The sequence below is a fragment of the Lytechinus pictus genome, chromosome 15 (genome assembly GCF_037042905.1).
Source record: "Lytechinus pictus isolate F3 Inbred chromosome 15, Lp3.0, whole genome shotgun sequence".
Taxonomy (NCBI): domain Eukaryota; kingdom Metazoa; phylum Echinodermata; class Echinoidea; order Temnopleuroida; family Toxopneustidae; genus Lytechinus; species Lytechinus pictus.
This window is the reverse complement of record NC_087259.1, coordinates 12,214,941-12,226,379: the sequence shown is the minus strand read 5'-3', so window position 1 is coordinate 12,226,379 and position 11,439 is coordinate 12,214,941. Positions and strand designations below refer to the sequence as shown.

At 36.3% G+C, this 11,439-nt stretch overlaps 1 protein-coding gene across 1 annotated transcript; it reads left to right on the top strand.

Annotated features, from left to right (window-relative positions):
* Positions 1–170: 170 nt before the first annotated feature.
* On the top strand, positions 171–10,310 carry LOC129277772 (TM2 domain-containing protein 2-like). The gene is made up of 4 exons (XM_054913938.2): positions 171–465; positions 4,483–4,570; positions 5,252–5,367; positions 7,546–10,310. Exons 1-4 carry the CDS (start codon positions 287–289, stop codon positions 7,751–7,753), a joined length of 591 nt encoding a protein of 196 aa, XP_054769913.2. The 5' UTR covers positions 171–286; the 3' UTR covers positions 7,754–10,310.
* Positions 10,311–11,439: the final 1,129 nt, after the last annotated feature.

The window sequence follows — 11,439 nt, the reverse complement described above, 5'->3', positions numbered from 1 at the left end:
GCAAAAAACATGTGCGCCCCTCCATCTGCTCCCCTCCCTCCCCAACAAAAAAAAATACATGTAGGCCTAATAATAATAAATAAATAAATCTAAATAAAAATGAATAAATTAATAAAATAAATGAATGAAAGAAAGAAAATAAATAAGGGCATAATTCATGATTTCAAGCCATAGATAGAGGTCCCCTCACGGAGACTGTCTGCCCTCTATGTCGCCTACATACACTTCTCTTTTTCTTCTAAAAATCTGAATTCAAGTTTATTGAACGAGCCTAATTTCCAATAAAATGGCAGCGCCCATCAGTCTTTTTTATTTCTCCATCCTACTTGTCTGTTTCACAGAGATTTCTTCGAAAATTCTCTCAGAAAGTGACAGAATAGTAGTCCCTGAACAGGGAGAGTGTTATACTGAAGATTGTGGTGTCGAATATAATCCAGTGGATCCGCTTGTGAAGTGTTCATTTTTGTGAGTAGACCGTAGCGTAGCCGTAGACGAAGCCCTCCCCGAATTCCTGCCGCCACTGCACTTGCCAGTGTCTCGAGCTCGATACGTTGACTCGAGTCGAGTCCAGGCGGACCATGGAGGCCTCGCTTGCTTGCCGTGCTCTCGGCGGAGAAAGCTCCGCTCCGTTCCGTTATTCGGGACCACTCACACACTCTTGATTTAATCTTCCTCAAGCATGTCAAGTGATGTTCCCACTTCCTGCATTTTATTTTCTCATTGTCCTGTGAAACAAAGTGTAGGCTAATTACCATTGTTAAACTTTTTATTGATTAGTCAAGTTGTTCCTTACCGTCAAATAGATCTGTAAAAATTGAAATATTTTATAATTCAAATTCAAACAATGAAAAACAAAAGAAAGTGAGTGAGGGACATCATCGATGCTCTCATTTGCCTGTGAGAAATTGTGCTTATACAGTCTTAGGCCTACACTCGCTACAGTTATAATTAGGGCCTATATTTAAAATTTAACTACGTGAAAAATAAGTGAAACTTAAATTCATAACTTTCTTATTTTACATCCGATTTTGATGAAATTTTCAGCATTATGCTTGTTTGATTTTTCTCTATTGATTTGTAAATCAACATTTTTTCTGAGGTGGACTTGACCTTTAATAATATATTTTTGTGACTTGTATGGACATTAGTTCAGTCAGGCGGCCCTAAGTTAAATGCCCATCACATCTCGGCGAATTGACTCAATCATATCCACAGTAGGCCTGACTTGAAACGGATATTTCAATATTCGGATACCCGACACTGAAAACCGGACGGCAGACAGGTATCCAAAATTTTACCCTGAAATATAAAAAATAATATCCATTTGCACTTATTTGAGTTATATTTAAGATTTTCAGTTACTTATATTTGAGTTTTGAACCTATCCGATGATGGTGAGAGTCAGCGTGCGCTAATTAAAATATTTCTGGAAATCACGAGAAGCTGAATATTTTGGGTTGAATCTGTTTTGCAATCGGATTTGACTAATGTGAGTTAGCGTGAGGCTACGGCTACAAATGTAGATCGTATGACTGTGTAAGCTATTAGTAAATGACTATTATTTGAGTTATACAAGTCGGGCCTAGTTACAATCCCATTTAATGGTTGCAAGAGTATATGTGTTTATTTTTTAGTTCCAATCGAATGAAATAAGATGCAATGAATTTGACCGAGGAGAGTGTAAGTGCGAGTCTACTATTACTAAAAGTCTAAAACCAGACAGGCGCAGGCCTACATCATTCAGCTCACGCACGTGCTGTGCTGTCTGGACGTGTCTGGAGTGAATCGTCCGATGTATATTTGGTCACATTACACTCGCTTACACCTTCAAATGGGATCGTACTTGGAATATTTTCATTTTCATGTCGGGTTTCTCCCCATTCCCCAAATCATAGCCAAGCTTCTCATTTCTCAACTTCTGAAACAAATCACACTTCTAACAAAGATTCAAGACAAGATTTAATCAAAGTAACACTAACTAATCACTTACATTCATCATCAGTAAGTTTTACTGCAAAACATACTCGGCGGGCGCACATCATAAACCTTTCTGGCACGATACCGCCTTTTAAGTATTTTTGTTTACGGGATGATGGATATCAAAATTTATAGTGGATATGCCATTTAAACTGAAATAAAGGAAAATGTGTGTTTTGTAATTTATATATTAAATATTAATTCATGAAAGAGATTTTCAATTGACAATTATCATTATTTCATAATTCAATGATTCTACCAGAATAAAATATGAAGTTTTGATCCTGATATAAGTTTCTACGAACAAGTTATCAAAATATAAACATCCGTGAACAATTTAAAATTTGCAATAACACAAATACAATTGACATCTAAATAATGGACAGTTTCATTCTAATTAATCATTATTAATGACAGTTCAAGAAAGAAAAGGGATGATTCATTATTTCGGATTTGATAAATAAATCAAAAGAAACAAAATAAAACGGCCAATCAACATGTATTTGACGTTTACATGATTTCAAAATTATCTTCTTTCTTCATTCATATCGAAAAAAAAAGTACTGAAAATGAATATTTCGTTACGCATTTCAATTTAAATAAATTACAAAAAACACCATGACACACGCAGCCAACATTCATTCGACGTTTTCATAGTTTAAAAAATAATCATCTTCATTGGTAACCAAAGTTGCTGTGAGAAAAAGTAGAATTCATTTTGCATTTGATGAATAAATTACAAGAAACAACATGACACACGCAATCAACATTCATTCGACGTTTTCAACTTTTCATAGTTTCAAAAATAATCATCTTCTTAGGTAACCAAAGTTGCTGTGAGTAAAAGAAGAATTCATTTTGCATTTGATGAATAAATTACAAGAAACAACATGACACACCCGAGTAACCCGATCAACATTTATTTTGACGCTTAAATGGTTTCAAATTATCTTCATTCTTCACTCGCATTGAAAGTTGAGGTAAGAAAATATACGATGAGTTACGCATTTGAAATCATCAAAACATGAGACGGGAAAGAAAAACAATCTTAAGCGACACCATAGTAAAATTGCCATCGTTGTCAGAACGGAACTTTACTCCATTCACGGATGGTCATGCTCCAAAACTGATATAAAAACAATGCTTTTCGGCGGGAATATATTACTGAAGAAGATTAATTGATATTGGCGACTAAAACTTATAAATTTTGTTGGTGAGTCTTACTAAATTCAATGAGTTTTTGTGACAGGAAAGTGGTGAATCAGTGTCCACGAATACCCGAACCCGAAAAATGAAAACCGTTATCCGTCCACGCGGGCGGAAACCGTTCGGATATCCGTTTGGTGGCAGCACTAATCCACAGTGGCATGAAATGTGATTGCCATGGCCACGTGGAACAGTGTGTAAACATAGCTCATGCACTTCATAAAATAAAAGAAAATGTAGTGGGGCACCCCGTAGAAGCCTTCATTGCGCACCCCGTAAAGTTGAATGATCACCTTATTCAACAAATTTGCACCCGTAAAAGTTTTCCTCTGGATCTGCAGCTGTTGTCATCACTGTGGATGGAAATTAGCCTTGAGAGTTGAGGACTCCATGATGATATTTTATAATATTTTGACATATACTTCTTTATCATGGAGCCTTGAACCGCCTCCCATATATGTATAAGAGATACATGTAAACAAAGATGGATTTCTCTAGGAAATCCGTTTTCGAAGATAGAAATCACGTAAATGTTAGTGATTTTATTTATTTTTACACCTTCATACGCCTAATGCGTATGAAGATGAAGGTTTCAAAAATTGGTTAAGAAAAAGGTGAAAAATTGAAGGTTTCTTACCAGACCGATCTCGTGTAGATCCCTTGATCCGTTTGTCAACAAAGCAAATACAATAGGTCTGACCCTTGTACCGCTTCGTTATGACGTACCTTTGATTAGGGATGTTACAAAATACTAAAATTTAATACGTGATTATAAATAATTATTATTGTAATAATTATTTATAATCACGTATTAAATTTTAGTATTTGTTAAATAATAATTTTTATCTATAAATTGTTCTTCAAAACGGCATTTCGTAACATCGCTAATCGAAGGTACGTCATGACGAAGCGGTTCAAGGGTCAGACCTATTGTATTTGCTTTGTTGACAAACAGATCGAGGGATCTACACGAGATCGGTCTGGTAAGAAGCCTTCAATTTTTCACCTTTTTATTAACCAATTTTTGAAACCTTCATACGCATTAGACGTATGAAGGTGTAAAAATAAATAAAATCACTAACATTTACGTGATTTCTATCTTCAAAGATGGATTTCCTAGGGAAATCCATCTTTGTTTATATGTGTCTCTTATACATATATGGGAGGCAGTTCAAGGCTCCATGATGAAGAAGTATATGTCAAAATATTTAAAAATATCATCATGGAGTCCTCAAGGCTAGATTGAAATATTACACATACTTGTAGTCATGTATTCATTATTGTTTTTCTTTCCCCTAGACCCGATGACTTCATTGAGTGTGATGCACCGGAGGATCTAAAAGGCAATGAGACACTGAGAAGAGAACTTGGCCTTGGGTGCTCAAAGGTATGTTTACTATGCCTGTATGGCTCTCAAGGGGGGGGGACAGGCCATATGTGCCCCCTCCCCCTGGATCCTCCACTTTTCACCTACTGGTCTCGATTTGACCAAACTTGCTAGACCCAATGCAAAAACGAAACTTTCAGGAACTGAATTTAGTTGTTCATATTTGAAAGACTTATGCATGATGTTAAATTTGAAACCTTAAATTAAGTACTGAAAAAATCATTGAAATGAGACCAAGTGGAAATCCACAAATTTTCAGTATTTTGGGGCTTATTGCACCATTCTACGTTTTCAATCTATTGGTGCAATATTTTACCTCCAATAGTCTGTAATTTGACTTAATTTGAAGTTGTGAAGTTGGTCTCAAAAGATGTTTGAGACTTGAAAGCAAAATGCCATGAAACCAGACAAAAGTTTTTGTGACACCAACAAATTGTGCTAATCATTATTAGGGGGGGGGTGCTGGGAGCCCTCCCCCTGTCACTCTGGCCTTGTTTATGGTAAAGCAGGAAGCACAAAAAAAAAGAAGAGAAACACAGGATTGACATTAATATGAGTTTGAGTTTGATTTAACATAACCTGTAAACGTAATTTTGTTTAGCTCAAGTCATTTCTGTATCCCTTCTTTCTTTGGATATTTCTCATTCTGTTCATTGCCTCTTCTCTCTTTGTGTTATCTAGTATGGCAGAGAAAAGATTCAAGATGTGCAGACATCACCCGTCATCTGTAGGGTACTCCCTGGCATAGAGTGTCATGGAAATAGGACTTTTATTAAAGAGAACATTCCTTGTTTAAAGTGAGTATCCGCAAAATTATTTTTTTGTTTCAGGGAGGTTGCCTAGCTATAGTAGCTAGTGTTGCCAATGAATTTCATTGGTGGTGGGGGGGGGGGGGGGAAGGAGGCAGATGATGCAGGATTGGATTAATTAAAATTGATGGTTTTGTGTATTAAGTACAGTCAAACCTGTCGAACCCATGAGAAATAGGAAAGGGTGACCACCGTGGACAGATGGTCCTTATATGTAGACAGCTTCTGCAACACATATTCCTTTCAAAGTGAAGATAATTGGTGCCCATCCTGAATTATTAGTTGGCCATTTATGTTTGACTGAAAGCTTAAAGCAGATACGAACCAATACCGCTACCTCGAGTCCTCAACTACTCATACCTGGCCAGTTTCCTGACCCATCATTCTAGTGTAGTCTAGTAATATAGACCCACTTCAATGATAACATGTTAATTAACTACTGAATACATTTATTATACCGCAATAAATATGTTACCAAGTGCCAAAACAATTGCTTTTCCTCTCAAAACATTTTAGTTTCTCTATACAAATACAATTACCGGTAAAGGTCAATTTATTCTCTGTAGTATTAGTAGATATCTGAAAACGTATATTTCAAGACTGTTTTAATAACACACAGTCAATGAGAGACCACACACAGTTCACTCCCCCTTTAAAGCTGACACATGGCAATGTCAAGAAAAATATCAGCTTAACTTGTCTTGTCTTTGAGTTCTCTTTATGGAGTTTTAGTTGTCCTCTTTACTGAGTTTTGGATTGTGTGATCCAAAATTTGTGTTCCAGTGCACTGATCATTTGTGTCAATGTGATCAAGTGGACTCAATTGAATGAATGAAAACCTTGTCAATTGTATTTAATGAGAATGTCAACAGGAAGTTGGCTAGGCTAGAGATGTCATGTATGCGAAAAACTAGTATTGACTCAACATGTCCTCAACTTACTTTGATAGCAGAACGTCAATTTAATTTAAAGCCAATCATCCTGTATTGTTAACTATAAAGTGTGTACAATTACCAAGGATTTTGGTTTAAAAACAGAAATATGATGTATTTCCTAACAATGTTTGCTGTGTCTGATTAAACCAAGGAGAGCACTGAATAGACTAATCAAAAGGTTCACAGCTGCACAGAAAAACAAAATGTAGATCCCACTGCATAATGTGCTAGTTGACTTGCCCTTTGAAAGATTGGACACCTGAACTTTTAATTTCTCCCATTTATAGTTTCTTGGAGGGGTATGTGGGTAATATCCATTGTATTCTGGGGTAGAATTCAATTCAGAGCACTGATGGAATAAGTAAATAATAAACAATTTACTTGTCTAAGCAAAATGCTTGTACTCAAGTTGAGATCACTTCTAAGTATTTTCACATCCTGTGTAAGCTGCAAACATACAGTACATCCAGATTTAAGCCAGTTAGGGACCTGCCTTAAATTTGAGCGAAATTCTTAGCCATAAAACAAAAATGAATGATGAATGTTATGTATCTTACTTTTGCTTAAAAATTATATATGAAATGCTTAATTTGATACCTCAAATAGGATAATAATTGTATTTGTTCGTATTTGCAGAAAATATGCTAAATGTTTATCTATTCCAAAATCGGATCATAGACCAGGTGGGAGTTTCATAAAGCTGTTCGTAAGTTAAGAGCGACTTTAAGAATGACTGGTGATCCTTTCTTTGGTAAATGGTATACACCAAAATATTCATTGGCGATGTGTTAGCGAGTAAGAAAGGATCACTAGTCACTCTTAAAGTCGCTCTTAACTTACGAACAGCTTTATGAAACGGCCCCCGGAGCTGTAAGATGTGCAGTGTCCTAAAGACATCAACATCAAAGTGAATCGGATGATTTGTGTTCAGATAATCATTGAACTTCAATTAGAATAATTATTTGAAGGAAAATATCACTGCACATAAATTTTCTCTTTGTTTTGGTAGATTTTTTCTTATTTTTTGGAGAAAGTTCAGGACACTTGGGTCCTATTTCATAAAGAGCTTACCATTATTGTAACTGCATTTCTGCGAATACCATGGTAAAGAGGACACAATGTAGGCAATTCAGTTTATGATACTCTATGAAACCTGACCCTAATGAATTGATGTTTTGTAATTTATACTAAATTTGTTCTTTTCATTTATGTCATCCTTGTGTTTTTTTAGATTTGAAGGACAGCACTTCATCAGTACCCTGCTATTCTCCATCTTCCTGGGGTTCTTTGGTGTAGACCGATTCTGCATGGGCCATGTCCCGACAGCAGTGGGCAAACTTCTGACACTCGGTGGATTAGGTGTTTGGTGGATCGTGGACATTGTGCTCCTCGTCACAGGAGGACTGATGCCAGCCGATGGTAGTAATTGGTGTCCGTAGACAATTTAGCGCAAGAAAGACGCCCCAACATTTTTTATAGTACTACAAAATTCTTGATTCTGGATAGTATGAAGTGGGATAGTTGATAGGCATTGTGCTACTTGTCATCAAAAGATTAATGCCAACTGGTGGTAGTAATTGGTGTCCATAGATTGTTCAGTACAAAAATGAAGCCTCAATGTTTGCTTTAGTACTTACATGTTCTTGACTGGAGATAGTTTAGAGTGGGATAGATCATCAACAGAGTGTATGGATTTAGTGTTTGATTGATGGTTACAGAACGACTGATGTTGACCAATGAAAGTGATTTGTGTTCAGAGACAGTTTGATGTGGTAATCAAGGCCAGAGATCAGTTGCAGTTCTCAGTTATTTTGAAGTTGGATATATCATCAAGAAAGCTTCTTGTGTCTCCTTAGAAATGTTGCCAATCGATGGAGGTTGTTAGTGTCAATGGATTATGTTTGTGAGAGTCAAATGGACTGTGAAATAACACTAAATTTCTTGAATTAAATACTCTTGAGACTTACTGGATCCATACTTATGACGGAAACTACATAAACTTCATGTATATTTGAAATGTCTGGAGAATCCTCAATAAATCAGGCAGAAACGAACAACAGTGGACTCAGAGAGTTTGAAAACTGTACGCTGAAGTTTACATGTAGCAAGGACTGCCAAGGTCGACAGAGATAATTGGTGTGACGTATCAATACAAAGTGAACTTATTTACTACATGCATATGAAATATTTTTGTAGTTTAAGGTTGCCAAGTGCCTCAAAGTGAGCTGATTGATGAACATTTAATATCCCAATCTCTTTCTGGAGACTCATGTGAATGCCAATTTTTTTTTTCAGCTTCACTACAATACTCGAGGTATGTGTGAGCATTAAGGTATCATAATTGGAGTGGACATAATTAGATGAATTAAGAGGCATACCTTTCTAGACGTATCAAATGTTGAACCTTGGTCTGCACATTAAAACTAATTAAATGTGCAATCTCCGAACATCGCAGTTTGAGGTAATTTTTTTTTTAGTTCTCTATGTTTGTGTCATTGTTGAAGATTGTTGAAGATATCCATGTACCGGTAGATATACAGAGTTGTGCAATATTCTTTTTTTTTTCGTTCTGACATTAAAAAGAAATGATGGAAGAATACCCATCAGCCATGGGAAAGGAATGGCAAAGTGTGCCAGTGACGATCATTACACTTCTTGTGATCCTAGCTGGTATGACTGCAATTCTTTATGCAACTTTAAAAAATGGTGATACAGAATCATCGTCTAGTGAAATAAAGTGATCAGTAATTTGTAGCCTGGTAATAATAATAATAATTGGCTTTTGTATTGCCTGGTACCAATCTATGACTGCTCAAAACGTTCAAACTTGTTATTACCTGGTCACTGGATTCAAAGCTTTATTAAATATATAGCTATAGTTTATTCATAGCTGGTAATGAGAATGAAATGTTGACTTCTCTGTCAAAAGAAGAAAAAATGTGTTATCCTCGAATCTCTTATCAGTTTTAAAGTAACAATAACATTTCTCTTGAAACAGTTAATGAAAAACAAAACAGGAAAATGGAAATTCAAGTCACTGCATTGTGACTAGTGAGTTTGATGTTGAATTTGTTTTGATGTTTAAGTGAAATTCTTTTGATTTGTGAAAGTACCTTTGCATACCATAAGATGGTCCAAAGCAGAATTTAAGACTAAATTATCAATCTTAATTTTACTGTAGAGGAATAATCATCCATTTTATATTGTAGTTAACAAGTCCGAAAAGTTGAAAATACAGCACATAAAGTTTTCAACAAAATACAATGATAATTTGCTTGGTTTGAAGGGATGAAATACTGTTTGGATCCATCTGGGTGGGTGTTTCATAAAGCTCTTACAAAGTTACAAATGACATTATGCCAGACTGGTGACCCTTTCTTGTGCTAAATGATATATATCCCTATGTAGCTGACTTTAATACCACCGAAGAATATGTTCCAATCGTGCATGAAGCAGTGGGTAAAATTATGATCACCTTTATGAAACACCCACCAGGTTCGTTTGTTTTTTGTGGGGGGGGGGGGGGTAGGGGCGAGAGAGAGTCAACTGCTCCCCATTTTTTCTTCAGAAACTGTGACTGATGACAAAGTATTATCTTTCGCTCATGAAATACATATTTTTTTACTATCTATTTGGCAAACCTAAGATCCATGGCTGGATAGGCCTATTAAACATTTAAATTTATCTTGCCTTTCCTTTGTTGAAAAAAAAAAGCCTACATCTAGAAAACCTGTGAAATGATAGTATGTCTTTATCTCCTTCACCATAAAAAAATACTTTAATACTACATATTGTATAAAAAAATTGCCGATAATTTAGTGTATTTGTGTTTACATGATAAAGCTTAAAGCACAATATGTAATTTTATTTCGTTTATGTTTAGGATTATGAATAGGTTCTGACATCCTTCCCCTGTATGTACAGTAGCCTAAGATGGTATAGCAAAAAAAAATCATTGTTATATATTTATATTAATAAAGCAGTTTTAATTCATAACCATGTTTTGTTTGCCTTTTTACAATCAAGCGTATGTTAGTAATTATACAAAGCATACATGTATCAAGGAATGCAAGTGTCGGAAGTGATGTGCATGTAGACTGACCGGAATATGTGTCTATGTAGGAGTAGACTATTGCATTTGCATGGGAGAGAGGGAAAGAGGAAGGGGTAGAGAGAGAGAGAGGAAGGGGGAGAGAGAGGGAGAAGGAGGCTACAACGGCCCTTAAAATTTTGGTTGTCCCTTCCCCTTAACAAATCAATGATATGCGCCATCATGCTCTTAGAAACAAGGTCCAGTTGATACCTACTTGACACATGTCTTGTTGAAAGTCCACATCAGCTGATGCGTGGAGCAACTCCTAAGTGCTCCAGAGCAAACTGACTTTGATTTCTTCTCTATAATTGGTCATCTCAAGATCAGAATTCTGTGGTGTGAATAGAGGCGGGGTGAGACGACATAAACCTCGATTGAATTACAGTTTATAATATGTATATATATTTATTTTAACTCTTCTTTCCCTTTTCCTCTCGACTTCTCCTTTCTCCCCCCCTTTTTTTTTAACACGTGAACCCCTTTCCAAAAGGGCAGAATAATTTGAAAAAGTCCGCAAATATGAGGGGCAGCATTTCCCTCCTCTCTCCAATAGCATAACGAGACCTCCCCCCCGAAAAAAACACACACACACATTAAAGAGGGGACACTGCTTGGCGCGTCTTACAAAAAGTTCCAAGCGAGCAAAATTTTAACCTTTTTAAAATGAAATCAAATTTTGTAAAAATACATAAATAACATTGTATCTTGCATTTTTCCTTTTCTTTATTTTTTTTTATTAAATCTTGGTCGTGAAACTTTTTCGGGAAACCATGGCCTCCAAGCCCCTGCCCATATGTATACCAGCACCTCTATCATTTCCCCGTCCCCTTTCTCGTCACTCTCTCGCGCCATTCTGTTTCCCTCCTTCGTCTTTCTCTGTCGTTCTCCCTGTGTCTGTCCGTCAGTCCCTCTTTCTTTCCCCTTCTCTCTCTTCTCCACCCTCTCTCCTCCCCTCCCTCCCTTCTCCTCCATCTTCTCTCATTTGTTCTTTCCAATTCTCCATCCCGTCTCTTTTACTCAATCCATTATCTC

Excerpts from the sequence above, each read along its gene's own strand:
- LOC129277772 (XM_054913938.2), top strand. The coding sequence starts at position 287 with ATGGCAGCGCCCATCAGTCTTTTTTATTTCTCCATCCTACTTGTCTGT. Across the intron at positions 466-4,482 it reads CTTGTGAAGTGTTCATTTTT|ACCCGATGACTTCATTGAGT; the intron begins GTGAGTAGACCG and ends TCTTTCCCCTAG. Across the intron at positions 4,571-5,251 it reads TTGGCCTTGGGTGCTCAAAG|TATGGCAGAGAAAAGATTCA; the intron begins GTATGTTTACTA and ends TGTGTTATCTAG.